At 33.1% G+C, this 20,607-nt stretch overlaps 2 protein-coding genes and 1 pseudogene across 2 annotated transcripts; 2 read left to right on the top strand and 1 right to left on the bottom strand.

The window, feature by feature from the left end:
- Positions 1–6,006: 6,006 nt before the first annotated feature.
- On the top strand, positions 6,007–7,139 carry LOC122587729 (putative nuclease HARBI1). The gene is made up of 3 exons (XM_043759892.1): positions 6,007–6,262; positions 6,449–6,715; positions 6,796–7,139. The coding sequence occupies exons 1-3, from the start codon at positions 6,007–6,009 to the stop codon at positions 7,137–7,139; spliced, it is 867 nt and encodes a 288-aa protein (XP_043615827.1).
- Positions 7,140–7,456: 317 nt separating this feature from the next.
- On the top strand, positions 7,457–8,796 carry LOC122587728 (annotated as a pseudogene).
- A 4,224-nt stretch (positions 8,797–13,020) lies between these two features.
- On the bottom strand, positions 13,021–19,684 carry LOC122586416. The gene is made up of 12 exons (XM_043758410.1): positions 19,538–19,684; positions 19,372–19,412; positions 18,393–18,490; positions 18,209–18,289; positions 17,266–17,348; positions 15,865–15,916; positions 15,652–15,741; positions 15,452–15,520; positions 15,244–15,345; positions 14,892–14,960; positions 14,143–14,199; positions 13,021–13,594 (listed from the first exon to the last, which is right to left on the bottom strand). The coding sequence occupies exons 1-12, from the start codon at positions 19,615–19,617 to the stop codon at positions 13,493–13,495; spliced, it is 924 nt and encodes a 307-aa protein (XP_043614345.1). The 5' UTR covers positions 19,618–19,684; the 3' UTR covers positions 13,021–13,492.
- Positions 19,685–20,607: the final 923 nt, after the last annotated feature.

The raw sequence follows: 20,607 nt of genomic DNA, 5'->3' as shown, positions 1-20,607 counted from the left end.
CTTGGAACTTTGGCAATTGCAATGTGTGACATTACTCTAAGTATTCTTATGAGTAATTCCTCGTTACATAGATCATTTGTATTTCTGGGTTGAAGGTCCTCGAATGCATTGCTTGTGTTTTAATTAACTAGCTTGTAATGTAATTACTAAATAACAAGAATAAAGAAGAGCTGTAAAGAACTTTGTTTAGTTATATGAAACTCAAACTAAACGATGAAAACATGGGTGGTTGTTTTACAACAACAATGAACAATAAACAGAAAATTTATGCTAAGTTTTGAACACACAAAAAACTTAACAAATTACTTAGAGAAAGTAAAGTAAAACTGTGGAACACACCAACCAGTTTTTATGGCTGGGTCAAGTGATTCCTTTTATAGGCAGATAAGGAATCACATGACTGCTCTAATAGATGTTGACACATGAAGGTTGTCGACACATGAAGGTTGTCAACTATCTATTGGTGGATCATTTAGATCTGCAGAAGCCTCTTTCCTTTATCTTGTTTGTTTCCAAAAACGGTATGAAAGAGAAACTTCACTGCAACGAAGTAGTACAAGGTCACATGTCTTTATCTTGATCTTTCGACACGTGTCCTTGGGACCATTCTTCTAATCTTCAAATTCCCGCTTATATTTGACCAACAAATACTAGATGGTGAGTCATTGAACATATCCTTTTAAACTCTGAAGATCGAAATGCTTGTAGATGAGTGAGCTCGCTGACAGCTCGCTGAATGAGCCTCTCGCTGAGTCCCTCAGCGAATCCCTGATCCAACATGGGTTGTTTAGATACTTTCACAAGTGTGATTATCTTTGTTCCGCAACAACTCTTGTATTTTGTTTATTAGAAATAAATAAAATACATTGAAAAATACATCTTGACTCATTGCCATAATACTTGATTATATTTAGTAATTTATTTAGTTTCAAGCAACCATACTTGATTACTCTTATCCATTATCTGGATCGTAATTCTAACTAGTCCCATCTAGTTTCGATTTACTTGCCAGTCGGGTTACTTGATATAACTTGTGATTATTATTGTCTAACCTTATATCTTGTTATATCTTGATCTTGTGTACATCTTGTTAGGTGGACTCACATTTCTTCTATAAAGGGTAAGATCCTCTAAACAACACTGGAGGTCTTCCATCTGAACCAAGAGCCAAAGCCTCTCTTGCAGCCATAGTAAAAATTTGAAAACAAAACAAAAAATTTTAAGCTTTTGAAACTGGATTTCTGAAGAATGTCGAGCTTAGACTTCGGCAAATAGAAGAAGTTGTCTTTGATACAAGTAGAGTTGTGAAGGATGCCGAGCAAATATCTCGGTATATAGACTAAGTGTTTTGATCAATGTCAACTTTAACTAAGTACCGAGGTTGTACTTCGGCAACTAGTACAATCACTAACAGATCACCAACACTTAACCAAATGATTCAACTTCACTTGTTTGCCGAGATAATATCTCTGCAAACTGAACAATTTCTTCCAACACTTAACCAAGAAATCAAATAGGTATAATCTCAATTATTTGCCGAGTTAACAACTCTGCAAATAAAACAATATCTCCACTCTTTGTTTTATGCTTAGTTTTGCCGATCAAGAAGCTCTGCAAAGAGAACAAATCAAGATCAACAACCTCTGCAAATACCAGATATCACAAAACGACAAAATAGTCGAATTGCAGTCGTCTTCTTTGTCCAGCAACCCTTCAAATGCCGAACACACTGAAAGTCTCCATTTTCTTCTTCAATATTGAGAACTAAAACTCCAAATTTGTACCGAATTGTTCAGAAATTAAGTGCGAACAAATCCATGAACAAATTAAACTCTAAAATCTACCATAATTCAAACCCACTAATCTATGCTTTTGCCGAGCTTAGATGAAATCTAACTTTCTGATTGAATTAAACTCTAATTTTGATACAGAAATGATGTTAATCATAATCCTAGATGATCGGTGAACAAACTTGGAAGAAAAAACACAATAATTTTGTTGAAATTAATCAAACAGTAATCTCGGCAAAACAGCAAGTATATGAACAGCTCAAAAACACCAAAATTAAGAACAAATTTAGCTTCTATTTCGATTCTGGATCGTTCAGAGTGACTGATTTTGCTCTGATAACAAACGTAATTTATGTAAATGAGCTTTACTATGTGTATTAGTGTGTGTTAATGGAGGTTGTGTGTATGTGTTAGTGTGTGTAGATGCCGAGAGAGAAAAGTAAGTGTGTGGAAAGATTGGATAGCATGAAATGTGTTCTAAGTTACAATTCAAAGCTATGGAGGGGGCTTTATATATTTCCTATACAATTTACTCTAGTCCCCCTTCCATACTTATGAGAAATACATATAAGTACAAAATATTATAAACATACAAATCAACTACTAGAAATTATATTTCTAACATAAATCTTATGATTGGATCCGAATAAACCTCCTAATTTCAATGCAGCATTATCAGATCCGGAATCTGACAAATGGCATGAAGCAGCGAATGTGGAAATGAAATCCATGAAAGATAATCAAGTCTGGAGCTTGGTTGATCTTCCACCAAATGGTAGAACCGTTGGGTGTAAATAGATCTTCAAGAAAAAGACCGACATGGATGGAAATGTACATACCTATAAAGGTCGTCTTGTGGCGAAAGGTTATACTCAACTTTGTGGAGTTGATTATGAGGAAACATTTTCTCCCGTTCTGGACATTAGAGCTATTAGGGTCATCTTAGCCATATCGGCGTACTATGACTATGAGATATGGCAAATGGATGTCAAAACTGCTTTCTTAAATGGTTTTCTAGACGAAGAAGTCTATATGGTACAACCAGAACGTTTTGTCGATCCGGAACATCCCAACATAATGTGCAAAAACTTCAAAGGTCTATTTATGGATTGAAGCAAGCATCAAGGAGTTGGAATAAAAGGTTTGATGAGGAAATCATGAGGTTTGATTTTGCTCAAAATCCTGATGAGCCATATGTGTATATCGTAAAGCTAGTGAGAGTAATGTTACTTGGGTTGAAGTGGCATTCATTATTGGAATCAAAATCTATAGAGATAGAAGTAAACGGTTGATCGGATTAAGTCAAACTTCATATATAGATAAGATCTTGAAGTGATTCAAGATGGAAAATTCTAAGCGCAGGAATTTGCCGATGCAAGAAGGACTTAATTTATCTAGAAAGAACGGTGCTTCTACGCCTGAAGAGGTGAAGCGTATGAAAAGAATTCCTTATGCTTCGGCGTTGGGTTCTATCATGTATGTGGTAAGATGCACTAGACCTGAAGTTGTGTCCGCTCAAAATTTTATTAGCCGATGTCAGCAAAATCCCGGAGTGTATCAGTGAACTGCTGTGAAGAATATTCTTAAGTACATGCGGGCTACTAAAAAATTATTCTTGCTGTATGGTTAAAATCCCGATCATAAATACAATGGTAATAGATATTTGTGATGTTGGATTTCATGACTGATGAAAATGTCTCAAGAAAATCAGTCGGGATATGTCTTCATTTTAAATGAAGACACGATGGAATGCTTTAAGCTAAAAAAAAACCACAGTTGCTATGTATGTGATAGAGTCTGAGTATATTGTCGTCTCAGAGAAGACGACATGAAGGTTATCTGCATTAGAAAGTTTATTTTTGGATTTTAACATGATAATCCTCAAATAACACACCTATGGATTTGTACTGTAATAATTTGGGAGCAATTATCATTGCCAATGAACCCGAGGTTCAAAAAGGTGTCAGACATTACCTAAGAAGATATCACTACGTTCGTAAGCAAAACGAATCGCGTGAAATCAAATTACTCAAAGTTCACACGGATTATAGCTTAGCGGATTCTTTTACAAAGGCATTGTCAAAAGGAAAGCTCAATAAGCATGTTGAGGGCATGGGTCTTAGATATTGCTAAGTTATAACATGTAAATCTGTTGTTGGTATTTGGATAATGGGATGTTAAACAATTGTTATTTTAATAAATGAATTTTTATACGCAGTATAAGTAATTTCATTTTATAATAATTGTATCCTATATTTGCATGTTTAGATCTATGAATATTTAAAATATTCTAAACGTTCATTGTCGATTAAATATATGGGAATATAATTAAAGTAAGACAATTGTGAGAGATTGGTGAAAATATTTAAGTGAAATATTTTGAAGATGGTGGATATCGTACCAAACTCACATAATATTCAAATTGGAATATTGGATTTACCCCACATAACGAATTATCATTTTATGGATCGGCGTCATTAAGTGAAATTCGTGAAATGGTTACTTTATTTATCCTTTAACTTGAGGTACAAGTGAGTTATGCATGTGTGGATGGCATTTTTAGATATAGTTCCTAACTGTCCTAAACAAGGTAGTAATAAAGGGCTTATTTCATAAATGTTAAGAAACGACATGGTCAGACATGTGTAGTCAATATAGGATTTGTTTCTTCAATTTGCATTTAAAGTATGATACCATTTGGGCCCCTCATTAATTAATTAATATGTTTGTATGGCCATACACAAATGAACTCAAGAGAAGGTCTTGACTAATTTGGTAATCTTGATTAATTGCACAAATGAGAAACATAATCGTTAAATTATGAAATGACATTTATCCATATTAATAATTAACAAGGGCATCTGAGCAAAGGGATATTAAAGACTAGATCATTTCAATTTGGCAATTTAAGAAACTATTCTTAAATATTTCCGGGAGCATTGGCGTGTTGCTAGACGCTAACCAATGTTATTGCTTTTATAAATAACATGCTCAAGTAGGAGCTGTTGTAGTATGATCATGTTAAATAATAAACGCATGTCCAAAAATAATTTAAGCCTACGGGGTCACACAAAATGACACGGTAACTCTATACTATTAGTTATTATATTAATGTAATATAATAATTAATTGATCACGAATTAATTAATTTAAATAAGTTAAAGAGTTAATTGTATTTAATTAATTAAAAAGAGGTTAAATGTGAAATAAAGAAATTAGAGTTAGGCTCTAATTCCTAATGGGGGAAGAATTTTTAAGGCCCGTCAAGTTTAAAACCATAACAATTAAGCGAGGGCTTAATTAAAAGGTTTTAGACATTAATTCACAAAATCCTCTCTTTCTTTCTCTCTTAAGGCTGTATTCTTTAGTTTTTGTTTGTGTGGAAAGGAAATGATTGGGGATGAAATTTTTTTTTTTACATTCTTAAGTTTTTGTATAGTGTGGAAAGGAAATGAAAGGGAATGATAAGTGGGAGGAGTTATAAGACTTTTTTGTTCCAGACTTTTCTTTTCAATTGTGAGATGATTAAGAAGGATTGGAAAGGATAACTACAATATTATATATAAATTTACATCATTATCCTCTAAATAAACTGCCAATTAATACACGTTCTCAAGTTCCACATTGTATTTAATACTCCATATCTCACCTTCCCACTAGCAAAATCTGCATTCTCATAACCATTTTCTTTCAGGTATATTATCTTCTAAATATTGATTTTAATAAATATAGCTATTGATTTTATTGTTTTATGATTATTTTTTCATCATCATTAGAATTATTTATGTGACTTGTGATCGGCATTAATTTAGTGGTAGAAAAAAACTAGTTTAGTATTATCTATTCATAATTTATGTCTCTAATTAGCTACCATTCGTATCATATCATTATTTGTGTGTGTATATATATATAGTTTAGTTATCGCAATCCCAACTTGTGAATGGTTGCTTTTTACTTAAAATTATACGGATATGTATTAATGTGGATAGTTTAGTTTTAGCTTTTCATTAGCAATAACTTTGTATGATGATGATATGTGCAATTGATCAATATGCATCTATAGTTTTTATTAACCTTATGTATTGATCTGGTTTTGTCTTTTAAAAATCACAGTTTACACCATATTTCATCATAGATATAATATTCTTGTTATTCATATATCTTATAAAGTTCATTTGGGTAGGTGAAACTTACAGTGATAACATCAGTAACTCTAATGACAACGCTTCAACATTTAGCCGCAATCCACTTGGTTTGTGTGGTAGCTGTTTTTATTGTACATCGTAGATTCCGTAGCTCATACCGTTTACGTGATCGAGACATGATGGTAAATGGAAAAAACGTACGGAAAGAATTATTTCACTACCTCTCCATAAGTGGCTCATACCGTAAGCATATTCGCATGAGTGAGAATGCTTTCAATATATTATGTCATAAGTTGAAAAATAAGGGTGGTCTTCGACCAACTCAACGTATGTCGGTTGAAGAACAAGTTATTAGATTTTTGCATTTGGTAGGGCATGACGTAAGAATAAGTGCGGTGTCTTTGTTATATTGTCGTTCTGAATCAGCCATCAATAGAGATTTTCATAGTTTTGAATGCAATAATATCATTAGAAAATCAATACATTCGACAACCTACGGGTGATGCTGTTCAGAAAGAGATTCAAGACAACAAGAGATTTATCCCTTTTATAAGGATTGCATTGGAGCAATTGATGGAACACATGTTTGTGTGAGAGTGTCAAATAAAGATGCGCCTAGATTTCGCGGTCGAAAAGGTTATCCAACAATTAATGCGTTAGTTGCATGTACATTTGATCTAAAGTTCACATACGTTTTGAGTGGTTGGGAAGGCACAGCATCAGACTCGAGGATAATAAAAGATGCCCTTAGTAGAGATGATAAGCTAGTTATTCCCGATGGTAGTATCTCAGCCCAAAATTTTCAAACATTAATAATTTCATATTTTGAAACTTATTTTACTATGTTTATATGATTATAGGTAAGTTTTATTTGGTTGACGGTGGTTTACCAAATAGAAGCACACTCATAGCACCTTATAGAGGTGTTAGGTATCATTTGAAGGAGTACTCATCTCGTGCACCTCAGAATACGCGAGAACTCTTTAACCTTCGTCATGCATCATTACGAAATGCTATTGAACGTGCGTTCGGAGTGCTTAAGAAACGATTCGCTATAATAAGAAGTTCAAATGAACCTTTTTATCCTCCTGAGACGCAATCTGACATATTTTTGTCATGTTGTATTTTACACAACTTTTTACTAGAAGTGGATCGTGATAAAGAACTTGAAGATGAAGTGGCATGTGAAGTTTTAGATGCATAACAAGAAGAAGTACATCACTCTCAAAGAGAAGTAGATGAGGGAGGGGAACAAATAAGAAACTCAATCGCAACTCAAATGTGGAATGCATACTTGTCTGACCCGAACAATGAAATTGATATGTCTAATTAGGTCGTTAGTATTATTTGTATTTGGAACATGTATATTGAAAATTGTTTGGATTTATAACATTTTTATATATTACCTACATACTGTATCTTTTTTTTTATTGGTACCATTTATATTAGTGGATGTTTTTTTCACTAACCTATTTAGACTATCTATTTTTAATATGCTTGATTACTATGCACAGAGTAACCATGGCTAAAAAACAGAATGACGGAGCTACTGTGAAAGAAGAGAGGTTTCAATGGACCGCTAAGATGGATGAAGCATTCATTGAAGCCATGCTTAAGGAACAAAATGAGGGCAATAGGATTGATGGGTCGTTCACACCACAAGCATACACTACTATGGTGAATGATCTTACAGCAAAGTTGAACAAGGATTTCAAAAAAGATCATCTGAAAAACAGATTGAAAACATTAAAAGATCACTTCTCTCAATGTTACGATCTTTTTAGGGGGGTTTCATTAAGTGGATTCGCATGGAACTCGGAGACTAGATTAATTAAGGCGGAAGATGAGGTCTAGGATCAACTAATCAGTGTAAGTTAATTGACATATAGTTACAAATTTGAAGGTACTTCTTATAATCCTTTTAAACCCATCAAGTACTGTCGGATTATTTCTATGTAATGCATTATTACTAGTGAGCTTATCGTTTTGGGCTTGGGTACAAATGATGTTTAAACAGTAGCTCTCAAGAATTTCTACATCAATAGAGTTCTATGATGGGGATCACTTACTCACGACTTACCATCTAATATACGTATGCCTTATCTCTCTTGTTATTGTTTTAATGGCACACACATGCTGTATGTAAGTTTATTATGTGTTTTTGCATGTCCTATAATAAATGTTTCTTGTCACAAACGTACTGTTGTAAGGGTTTAAATGGGTAGGATTGAACCAAAACAAATTTATTATCAATGCTCATTATTTATTTTTATAACTCGAGTTTCGTTTGAGTATATACAGGAGAAGCCCGAAGCTGCAAAGTGGAAGAAGAAAGAAATATGTCATTATGATGAACTACGACAACTGTTTGCAAAAGATAGAGCATCAGGTACTTCAGCAGTAACGACAAAGGAGAAAAGAAAGCAAATCGAAAATGAGCAGAGAGTGGAAACAATTCAGGAGGTTGATTAACTTCTTGAAACTAATGAGGTTACCTTGGAGAAGCCTATTACTCCTCAGGAAACTCAAGGTGCATCAGCCACACCACTTTCACAACCGAAGCTTCCAATTATAAGCAAAGAAAAAAAAAGAAAAGGAAGGTGGAAGAAGAAAAAGGTATTGAGGATAAGCTCATGGATTCCATTAATAATGTTGCTGAAGCTATAAGGAGCTCCAATCAACGTGTATATTCACAGAAAGAGATCTACAAGGAGCTGAAACTAATGGGTATGACACCTGACATCATAATTAAAGCATATATTTTTCTTGCTAAACGTCCAGAAGAAGCACGGACATTATTCGGATGTCCTATGGAGATGCGCATGACTGTCCTAGAACAGATGATGAGGTCAAGTGACTGAAGGGTAACTTGCTTTTGGATTTAGAAGACGTTTTTTTTTTCCTGGTTTTATGTTTAGGTTCTAGACTTCCGCTTCAACCTAGTCAATTTTTTTTTTTTTGAAGTACTATTTAGTTTTTCTTGAGTTTTATTAGATTGGACCTTTTACGTTGCTGAAGTCTTGTTGGGTATTTGATCAGATAAAAAATGTGTCCAAGTTTTGCTTCTCTTTACAAAATTATGTACTAGTTTTGTTATATTGTGAATGTACTGATTCTTTATAGTGACTGTTTTCATGTCACTCTTAAAACTTTATATGCCAAAAATGGTAGATGGGAGGAGGTGACAAGATTGAAGAAAATATTGAATGAAATGGAGGTGAACTCAATACCTGGGTAGACTAACGTCTTCAATGTTTTCATCACATCCTAATTGACCTACAAGCATTATATTTTATAATCTACCTTAATTTGCTGTTAAATATCTTAGGCAGAGATATGTCTTGAATTTTTTTATCATGTAATTTGAGATTATCTACTAGCAGTTTGGTTATTGTTATCTATTTGCTGTTATCTAACATTCTTTAAAGCAATGTGGTCAACAATCTTGTAATTTGTTTAGATAGAAGTCTTGGTGACTGTTGCTTGATATTTGATAATTAAAATTTAGCGTAGTTTTCTTATCCTGAAGACATAGTATAGAGTTAAGACCATGATGACTTTCTGGTTGCACATAGTGGCAAATTGTGTGGAAATTCATCTGAAGTATAGAACTATACTGATATTAACAAAGGTACCATGTGTAGCTAAAAATATAGATCGACTTGAGCTATGAAACAGTTTTATAATGGTCATCAGTGGTTCTCTTCTATAATACATGAATGAACAATATGTGTTTGTGTTTTATGCTTTGTAGCAAAGCAAGTACAGTACATATTATCTCTTGACAGCTCGAGGCTGGTCAAGTCCACCACCTGACAGATAATGTTAAAGTATGATACTTTCTATGAAGCAAACAAATATTGCAGACCCATATTTGTAGCCCCCTTGCATCATTTCGTATTTAGAAACACTGAACGATGTTTTTTACCCTTGATATACATAAAGGACATTATTGTAAAATTGTTATTTTTTTTCTCTTTCTTTTCCTTTCTTCTCAACTTAAGAATACAAATAATTTATCCTTTCTTCTCTTTTCTTTAATTTTCCATCAAACTAAAGAATGTATATAAAACAATTATATTTTTTTCCTTTTACTTTCATTTCATTCCTTCTCATTCTTTTTCTATCTATTATGAACTCAACAATGCGGTGTTAAAGTCGACTGAACCCTTAAAAGGGTTATTCGGTTTTATGATTTTCGATCCACCACATGGAAATACATCCATTAATTAATATATACATATTACATAGCATTAATTATGGGTGCTTTGATTGTTAGTCGATAACAATTGGTCTTCGAAGTTTATGGGGTTCTTCGAATGAAAGGTTTATAAACAAATGGTTGTTTGGTTCATGATTCGGGTACTAGCATACGGTATAAGGGTGTCTAGTGTGCGATCGTAGAGAGGTTTTACTTTAAACCCTACAATAATAATAAGCTATTTATTAATAATCTTATTGCAAGCTTTGCGCAAAGGTACACGTTTCGATTCTCTCTTTGTTAATTAATTTGATTCCATATACGTTTCTTTCCGCTGCATACTCATGAATTGTTATATGTTTATGTGCTCATATTCTAACAGAAACTTGCTGAACATAAGTTGGGAAACTATATTTTGTAATTCATGTTTAAGATGGTGTTTCCCTGCTGGCATGGATCTATGCAGGTATGCGCTCTAGATACAAAGAAAATACATGAAAACAGAGGGTATCCATCCACTTACCTTTTATTTAACAAACACCCCTAAATGTGTTTATGCATGGGCTGGTTTTTGGGTGTCAAAGCGATTCCAATTAAGTGTTTGGTTTAAAAAGATTGAGTTTTGTAGATCGAATTATTTAACATACATAGAGGATTTTGTATTCCTTCCAGACTTAAAAGATGCTTCGTAATTCCTTTTGGTAGAGTCTCATGGCTCTTGAGGAGAAATTCAGGGTACATTAATCGTTAGCATATGCATATTTAGAAATATTTGGGATAGACATATTACGAAGTATAACATTATACTCGATTGTTATTAGTTGATTTATAAATCTTCTTTAGAAATTGGCAAGTTGATTTTCCATTGTGAAATTAAAATTTCAATTACGTAATAATGAAATAGGATTTATAAATTATATACACACACATACATACCACTTAGAAACCAAATCCTAAACTTTACAATTTCTTGAGCAATTCACAATTTCTTATCATATTTGCTTGGTACTAACCTTTACAATTTCTTGAGCAATTCACAATTTCTTATCATATTTGCTTGGTACTAACCTTTAGAATAGACCTCAATGGCTTTATCTCATCATCTTCAACCTCCATTGATGGCCATTTTTGCATTGCCTTCTTTCTCTTGTTGCTCGTATAATCATCTATAAACTCCACTTCATGGTTAATACTCACCGTCTTTCTTGGCACTTTCGGTTTAGCAATCTCCCATCTATCCTTGTTACCTTTATCGTGTTCAAGGTGTCCCCACAACAATGAACCAAGTCGTTTATCCACATCATGCACACTGGGTTGCACCGGTGATCCATAAGTGTTAGGCTTATCCTCTAGAACCGTGACTATTCGTTCACTAGAATCACCTAAAACTACCGTCTTGGTAGCGTGGCCTTCAAGAAAATTTACCAATGACTCAAAAACCAAATGACTAGCAGCCAAGATATAACAAAACGGGCATCTTCTGGTCATCTTGAGATACCGATAAATGATCAAGTTGTTGCATATAAGACAGCCCGGAACCATCGTGCGGCAGAAATAAATTCTTTTTGGGTGATTTCTGTTGCGGATATGCAGAGTAACATTGTTGGAGGATGAAATGAGGTGGGTGTAGTTTTCATATTAGTGAGGAGGTAAGGTGAAAGTTATTCTTTCCATGCCATTTGAAGGTTGCTTCCATCTTGATGTCTCCCTCATATTGAAAACTTACAAGGATTTTAGGTTTACTTAAGATATATTCTCTTTTGCATTAGCTTTAAGGCAAGTAATAAGTTTTTAGCACTTTAAGAAATGGGAAAGACTGGGAATGCCAAAATTGGCCATCAATGTCAATATCGGGTTAATTAATCCCGCATTGCTGCCTAAGGACATGCCTTAATATGGGAGGAAGATAATATACCTTGCGTTTTATTCACAGAATTTGATGGATATGGAATTAGAATTGAATTTCATTCCTTAGTGCGTTCGGTTGTTCAAAGAAGGGGGAATCTTATTCCGTAGGAATGTAAACATTCCATCATTTGATGGAATCTCCATTCCTTGGGGATGGAGGAAGGAATTTCATTCCTTCCGTCACTTGATATCTCAAAAAATCAAAAACATTCCGTCAATTTTCATTCTTTCAAATTCTAATCCCTTCGAAAGATTTTATTGCTTTCAAAAACATTATATGAACCAACGCGTCCTGAGTGAATGTTCTGCATACCCTACGGGGTCAATTTGGGCCATTACAGTTTTGTTTCTTTAAGCAATACATTTCTCACAACCCATATATTATTATTCTCAAATAATCCTAAATAGGTGTGTGTCAGGGATTTATTTCTGGCCAAACTATTCTGTTGAGATAAAACTCTAGAGACATAAAACACTTCATAATTTTTTAAAGGGCGATAAATGAAAGCTTAGAATTATTGGTAAATAGGTGAACGTCATTATAAACTCAGCCACCAGGCACCTCGCGCCTAGTAAATGAAATTTGGGCCCAACTGTTAGGCGACAACGACAAAGCACTTTTGCACAGCCACCAGGCCTATAGGGACCTTTTCAAGCACTGCTCATGGGCTTAATCTCGTTCAAAGAGAAGAAATAACACAAACACTCCAACAGTTACACACCCGGATCAGTAAACGGTTCATAAATCAACTGGCAGAACCGTCCGACCCAAAACAATATATGTTTAAAATATGTGATAAATTTAAGGATAGGGTGGGAACCGGATACATTATGTTGAAGCAACAGTGGGAAGGGTGCTTATGTTGAAGCCACGGGTCATGTTCAATTTCTTCCCGGCCAGCAATATTTCGGTATTTGTTTGAAACTAAACTGAACTATGACAAGGAACCAAACCAATCGGTTTAAGACACGCAAGTAAGCCTTTTCAACCAAGATTGCATAAAAAAGACTATTAACCGAACCACTATACACAACATATGAGGGATGGAAAGTACAATTGTATTGCTTTCAAAAATGCCTTGGCGGCTACTACTTCACCTCTCTAGTGAAATGGTTGTATGAATCAGTTCTATGTTAGAAAAACAAAACCATAGAAACTTCTTAAAGATACAAAGGGACCCACCCTATTCTCAATAGCATCAACCAATCCAATATTTATTAAGTGACACAGGACGCGAATGCTGATGCTGACGCCTACGGTAAACTCAAGCTGTTCCTTTTCATAATTATGATGGTATACCTACGTTTTAGATGTTAAGATCAATTCAAAAAATCAACACAAATTTTGACACTCTAAGTGTCGCATTTTGTCATCCGAGTGTGAATGATCTTCGCATGAACGCTATTAAGTAGGACATGGATTCTGCCTGCAAATGAATTCAGTTTGATCAAGCATTGCCCGGTTTAGCAGGAATTCTTCCACACAGACGCCAATATGAACCCGGGTGAAACTGAGACTTTTCAAAAACCCATATATCACGAACGAGCACCTACACAAACAACCAACAAAAATATTCAATGTTTGAAAAGAATGAGAAAAAAGATAAGAGTGGCAAAGACGTACATTCTTTTCTACTTGTTCTTTGCCCAATTTTAGCTACTTTAATTGAAGAAACACCATGATGACAAAATGCAAGTACTTTTGAAAGGGAAAAAATTGACTGACTAAATCATCTTTCTCTAACAATACAATGCAATAACACTGTGGGGCTTATGTTGTGAACAACTTTCAAAACTAACTCGCAAACCCATTAGCAATACAAATTTTCATAACTATATACAACATGGCTAATTACAATGAAAGAGGCAAACACTTGCACGGACCCGTAATCTGTCCTATTTCCTATGTTTTATAACTATAACAATCGATGGTAAATGAACATGAGATTACCCAGGACAAGATATGTTAAGATTACAAAATGATAAAGAAGATGTAAAGCCTAAAATTAGGAAATAAAAATAGATTCACATCTGAATACATATCATAACTAGTTGTAATATACTAATATATATAAATACAAAGTGCACCAAGTAATACCTCCTTATCTTTATTTCCAGCAATGACATTCCCTTTTGTATCATAGGCCTCAAATTTCTGGATCAAGTAATTAAATATAATGGTGAATCAATAACATCTGATAAAAATGTCGTGATAGTAAAGCCATCAGCTGGCGAATGATTAAACAGGTAATCCCCTTAACCTTTATTCACATTAGCACAAGGATGCTAAATCAATCTGACCATAACAAATGGCTAAGTTAAAATAGTTTAGCAAAAGAAAAATGCACAAGCCAAATCATGTGTTTCTATCCTAATCAATCACATGAACTGAAGTCTGAATGGCACTGAGCTGAAACTGCAACTTTACAAAATCTGTATGAACCACTAGAATGAATTGGAGTTGAATTCCCATTTATTAATAGAATGAAATACAAAAGCAACAAATATAGTTCCAAGTTACAGTAGATCAAGTAACTTGCAGATCAAGTAATTACCATAATTCTAATAATTAATTACTAATAGTTAAATATTACCAACTAGACCCTAGTAACTAATTATTTATCAACTAGATTGCTTAGAGTACTGGTGTATAAAATTGCTAGAAATCGTTCTCAGTTGTATCATAGAAGTCCTTTGATCAGTAAATTCAGGGGCCAAGTACTAAAATCAACTATCATGCAGGTGCATTATTCAAACAGTTTCTGTGCAAAAGCAGTATGAATGAACAGTTGCAGTTCAAGTGAGTAAATTGATGCGTAACCAAAATTTAAGCTGCAACCAATGTACCTGTTTAGAAAGAAACTCAAGAGTGAGCTGAATGAATACTTTACTTAGGTCATCACGATCAACTCCAATCTGAAAAAAATTAAAGAAAAATGAGGAAAAGGCATCTCGTTGTAATCCAAGTGATAATATATGTGTTTTCGTACACATGGATCACAATATTTGTTCAGATGCTCTTGTTAACCTGAAATGCACTGATCATTTATATAGATTGATATACATTCACAAGATTTGTCTTGAAATTCTTATATGCATTTAATAGGGAAGCTGTTGAAATATGTTGGTTGTGGATGCCTTTTTATTGATTACAAAAGCAAGAAAAAGTTAACAAGTGTCTTTAGGCAAAGATACTTGCCATTCGAGCTCGTAGAGTTCGAATTTTAACAATTGGCTCTATCAGTTCCCAGTAAACATCACTCCATCTAGACTCTCTTTGCTTAATTTCACTCTTGAGTGCCTGTGTTTCAAAAGGGCGGGTTATTCTTAAATAAGAGGGGGAAAGAAAGTATTGAATAGCAAAATAATTCAAATACAATCAAAACATGAAAGAAAGTAAGACTTACAGAGTACATGTTTTCCGTAACCATTTTTCGCAGAGATGTTTTGTCACCATTTGCCATCAAAGTGTTTATCTGCAAATGATATCTCTAGATGATTTAAGTGTCCTAATAATGTCTTCCTAAATTAAAGGGTACACATATGATAATCTTGCAGTTATATCCAAATATTATTAACTTTCAAGACATTGAAGTAAGACGCATACCTCTTTGTATAGGTTTATAGCCTCGGTGTAGAACTTTTGTTTTGAATAACCAGTTTTTCGCAATTTAGCAATCGCATAGGCATTTTTTAGCTGCATTAAATAGATTATGATAGCCGAATGAACGTAATTGGAATTTGCAACTTAAAGAACTCATAAGAAGAAAACACAATGTGTAAGCTTCCATGTACAAGGTAATAAAGCGCAAGAAGCAACCTCTAGAAATATATCATCTTTTGTTCTTCTCCATCCAGTTCTTGTGAACCACCTACAATCAAGATCAGATGGTGCTTAAGTTCATCAAGTTGTAGGTTCAAACTCAAAAATAAACTAACACTGCTTATATAATTAGAATGCCATCTAATCGACATAGGTCTTTATATAAGCTATTTTGCGACCAACTTCTTCTATCTGCTTAATCCAGCAGATGAAGTTCAAAATTTTAAAGACCTTCTATCCAGAAATTGGGTTTTCTGAATTGAAAGGTTTAGGATGCATTTAGTTGTACAAAACTAACACTGTTTTCTAGAAAAATTTTCAAGGAAAACATGGAAAACAGAAAATGTATTCAAATGTGATTTTTCCAATATAATTTTCATTGAAAACAGAAAACCTTGTTTTCCATGTTATAACTACACAATGGAAACTCACTTTTATAATTTTCCAAATTAAAAATTGAAACCCATGTGATTTCCAAACTTGCACCTCAACACGTTTTCAATATTTTCAAGGGTTTTCTTTGGATAAAAAACCCTTCTCATTTTCTTGAAAAATGGAAACAAAAAACAAGAAAAAGTTTTCTGTAACTAAAAGCACCCTTACCTTTTCAAATAGAATATAAAGTTCTGAAAGGCTCAAGATGCAAAAAGGTAGGTGTATCTTATTAGCAAAACACGTAAATAATATTTGTATGAGATAATCGAAAGACATCTGCTGATGAAGTTGTACCTACCGTAGCTGTTACCAATTAGCCAATGCCATTCCATTTTGACCTCATACAACTATCATTAAATTCAAACTGTTTACATAGAAAAGACGCTGAATATTCAAACGTTACGAATCAGAAAAACATACTTAATTTTGATCTGTTGCTTATGATTTAAAATTATCAACTTTGAATGTATACCGTCAGTCATCGAATATAAAGGAGTAGCAATGACGATGTTGAAGGTAAAGAGAAAGTGTTGATAGTCCAAATTCACTTTAGGTTTTGAGGTTTTTAAATTGTATAGTATTTGTTCTAGGATTGGAAGTCTGAGAAGAATCAGTAGTCTTCAGTAAGTCAATTCGTCAACAAAAAGGCCACACTATGCATTGGGCATATCTCATAAGGGCCTCAACAAAAAGGCCATACTACTGATTTGGCATATCTCATTGGGCATATTTCTAAAATGAAGCCCACACTACTTAGACTATGGTGATTACTTAACAGCTAGTCCCTAGATTTTTATGCTTCATTAAGTTAAATCCTAACATAGTAACATGTTCTCATCATTTTAAGAAAATCAAGTGCACAACAACTATAAATTATAACATTTCTAAACAACAGAAGTTGTTTATAAAAACTTTGTAAGCAACATAAGTTTTTATAGAGCTATCAAAGATTTGGCATCTAACCTTCTCAAAAAAGAGATAGGCTCGCGAGGACCATATGGCTCATACACAAATCCAGGACTTGTCATAGAAACCTTCAAAGCCCCCTGCAAATATAAATAACATGCAGACAGCTCATTGCTAGTAATACATAACATTTATGATTTGATAATTTTGCATGGAAATATGTAAAGCCCCCAGCAAATATAAAATATCTTTATACTTTATTCTATACTGATATGGACATAAAATACTAACAATAAGGATAACAGAAACAACTAAACAAAAGTAATAAAAATGTGACAAAAAAAAAAAAAAGAATAGAAAGAGACAGGATCCCCCACTCCAACCAATACAATCTGTGCAACCTTTTAACAAAGTATAGTAGGTTTGCAAAATCAGAAAATTTCTGCTTGAATTCACTAACTATCATGAAATATACTTTTAAGCGTCATAAATAATTCAATATCGAATCACCACATTCTTTTCCCACTTCACTAACACTGTTGCCGATTTGCACAATTATAACGCTAGTGTCACTCATTACTTCAAAAGCTTCAAAGAATTTGGTTTTATCATTTTGTGACATATTACAGGGTTATCACAGTAAACAGATCTACCACACAGCAATAAAACATAACCAATATAAATCTTTCTATCTAATGGTGTCATATAAGCTGGTAGAAATCTTGTTCATTAATGTATGGATGATAATTCAAATATATTGGTTAGTTTAACTCGCAACTTATTTTGATGTGTTGCGGCCTACCACTTACCTTTACATCAAAACAGAAAAACAGACAAGTTGGGAGCCGAGTTAGACAAGGTCAATACAGCTTCATAAACACAATAATAGTACATTTAGTCATCAATTTATACCTAAGAGTATCAGTAACTAGTGAGTAGAAGTAATGATACATATATAGCTTAAGATGGAGTTGACCAAGTCAAATATAAAAGACCATACCATTTTCCGTGCCTGGGCCGGGGCTTTTACTTGTGTTGATAAGCTTCGTGAACCATTCAAGAAGATTGAAAATTCAGCAATCTATGCATACAGTAGTGCACATGCTCAATACAAAAGATATATCATCATAGTAAGATAAAAAAGAATTGTTCTACTATGGAGACTCAAGATAAATAGTGTATACCGTTGCAGTACGAAGTATCTTATTATCATGAGTGAAAGGTATACAATTCCGACCCTTATAGAAGAAATAAGAGTGTCTTGTGCTGATGATCTCGGGAGCTAATTACATAAAATAAAGAGATTCTTAGTCTTAAAGAGTATGAATCTAATTTTTTTTTAAATACACAACTTCAAAATAGTGAATTGTTCTATTTTATTGCATTCAAATGAAACAGCATGGATTTGGAAGCAACATAGAAGACATTATGAAGTTCTCAAGCATAATCAGGAAACAACATAGAAGATTCAAGTACTCAAAATCAATGTTACTGACGACAAAAAGGGTTAGATACTTATTTTATATTTGCTTGTTGGGTCAAGTACAATTAGATACTGATGCCCATTAGATATATAGAATTATAGCAAAACCGTAAGATCTAGATATTACTAAAATAGTTATATATTAGTGTCATATTCACAAAATCAATATTAGAAGCTATCCTAGTTAATTTCATGGATAAGTCATCGCAACTCCTAGAATCTGGTTGTCTAAGCATCCATATAATATCTGCAAAAAAATTACAGAAAAAAAAAAACGAAGATGATTCACTAAAGCAAAAGTGCGCCCTTGCAAGTGTGTTGCAAGGTTTTTGACATTCAGTATATACTGGTATAGTGCCTATATCTAATAGGCTCCTCATTGAATTAGATAACTGATTTTTAGTATAAGATAAACATATAATGTCACAGAAAAGCAGCATACTAATTAATGTCTAGGCCTCGTAAGTCACGATTAGTAAGTTTACCAATTTTTAGGCCACCACATCTGGAAAAAATGCCAACAACGCAATAAAATAAGTATCTAAATATAATAAAATGAAAATATGGTATTACAACACAATAATGCGGGTTGTTACAATTGAGGCATCAAAATCACATTTTCATGATAATAAATATAATAAAATGAAAATATGGTATTATCAAATTAACAATTTAATCACCTTGGACTGCAACATATGAGTAGCTTCTCCATTTCCCCAACCTGTAAAAACACAATATAGACAGTTCAGAAAAAAGTAATTTGTGTATTGAAATAAACCGACCTAAAATCAATTGAGAACATTTCAATGAGTAGGAGGAAAAGAAGAGAAATGAAAAGGGACGAACAAATAAGAAGAGCCTTTATGAATTTCTAATGATTGATAGACATTTCGAGTGTTTCGGAGATTTCTGAACGCCATCATCATACGATCTTACTCACGCACAGATGCTTCTTCTTCCAAATTTTATTTTAGTTTCTATTAAAACAAACAAACAAACAAACAGGGTTTATGGTTTTCTAGAGGTTTATTTTATTTTATTATTGTCCTTATTTTTTTTACAAAATACATCACCATGTAATTTTATGATAGGCTAAAAAATTTAAGTTGTTAATAGGAATCTCGTTTTTCTGTGTAAAGATACGAGATTAGTACCCGCGCAATGCGGCAGTAGTTGCGGCAACGGATGGTGCTAGTGGCGGTGGTGGTAACGATATGGTTATTAATCTAAAAGTAATTGACGTAAATGGTCGTGTAGTTATTTTATGGTTAAGAGATGTATTTTTTGTAAATAACTTTATTAAGAATATTATAGAGATTTTAGGTGGAAATTTTAATTTAATTAATAAAGAAGATAAATAATTTGGATAAATATGGGTGTAAAATATTTTAGAGATATATTGGGTAGATTTAGTGTGTGACTTAAGAATGTGTTGAAAAATAAGGATATTTTGGGTATTTTAAAGGTAAAAAATTGAAAAAAAAGACGGTAGTTTCTTTATTAATATAGTATAGATAGATATAAATGGATACAAATTATGTAAAGTTTTAATTTTTAAGGGTTAAAAGATCAAGTTTTAATTTTTATTTTTAATATTTAATTTAAAGATAAATAATAGTCTAACTTTAATTCTAAATTTGAAATCAATTTTAGACAAACTTTTATCCTAGAAAAATAAGATATAGGTTGTTACTCTTTAATTTTTTATTTTTTATTTGTAAAAATATTCATCATGTATATATTAGTTAGGAGTAATTCTTTCTTTTGTTTTAGATATAGAATAACTATTAAAAGTTATAAATAATACCAATTGTCGTGTTTCAAAAATTATGAGTATTGGACCATGTAGGAAGGAGGTAATGCATAGAACCTTATTCTTATTTAAAGGGGAAGGAGTTTCCACTAAAAGTAAAAAA

The sequence above is a fragment of the Erigeron canadensis genome, chromosome 2 (assembly GCF_010389155.1).
Source record: "Erigeron canadensis isolate Cc75 chromosome 2, C_canadensis_v1, whole genome shotgun sequence".
Lineage (NCBI taxonomy): Eukaryota > Viridiplantae > Streptophyta > Magnoliopsida > Asterales > Asteraceae > Erigeron > Erigeron canadensis.
Note: the sequence above shows the minus strand (reverse complement) of the source record. Positions and strands in the feature narration are given on the sequence as shown.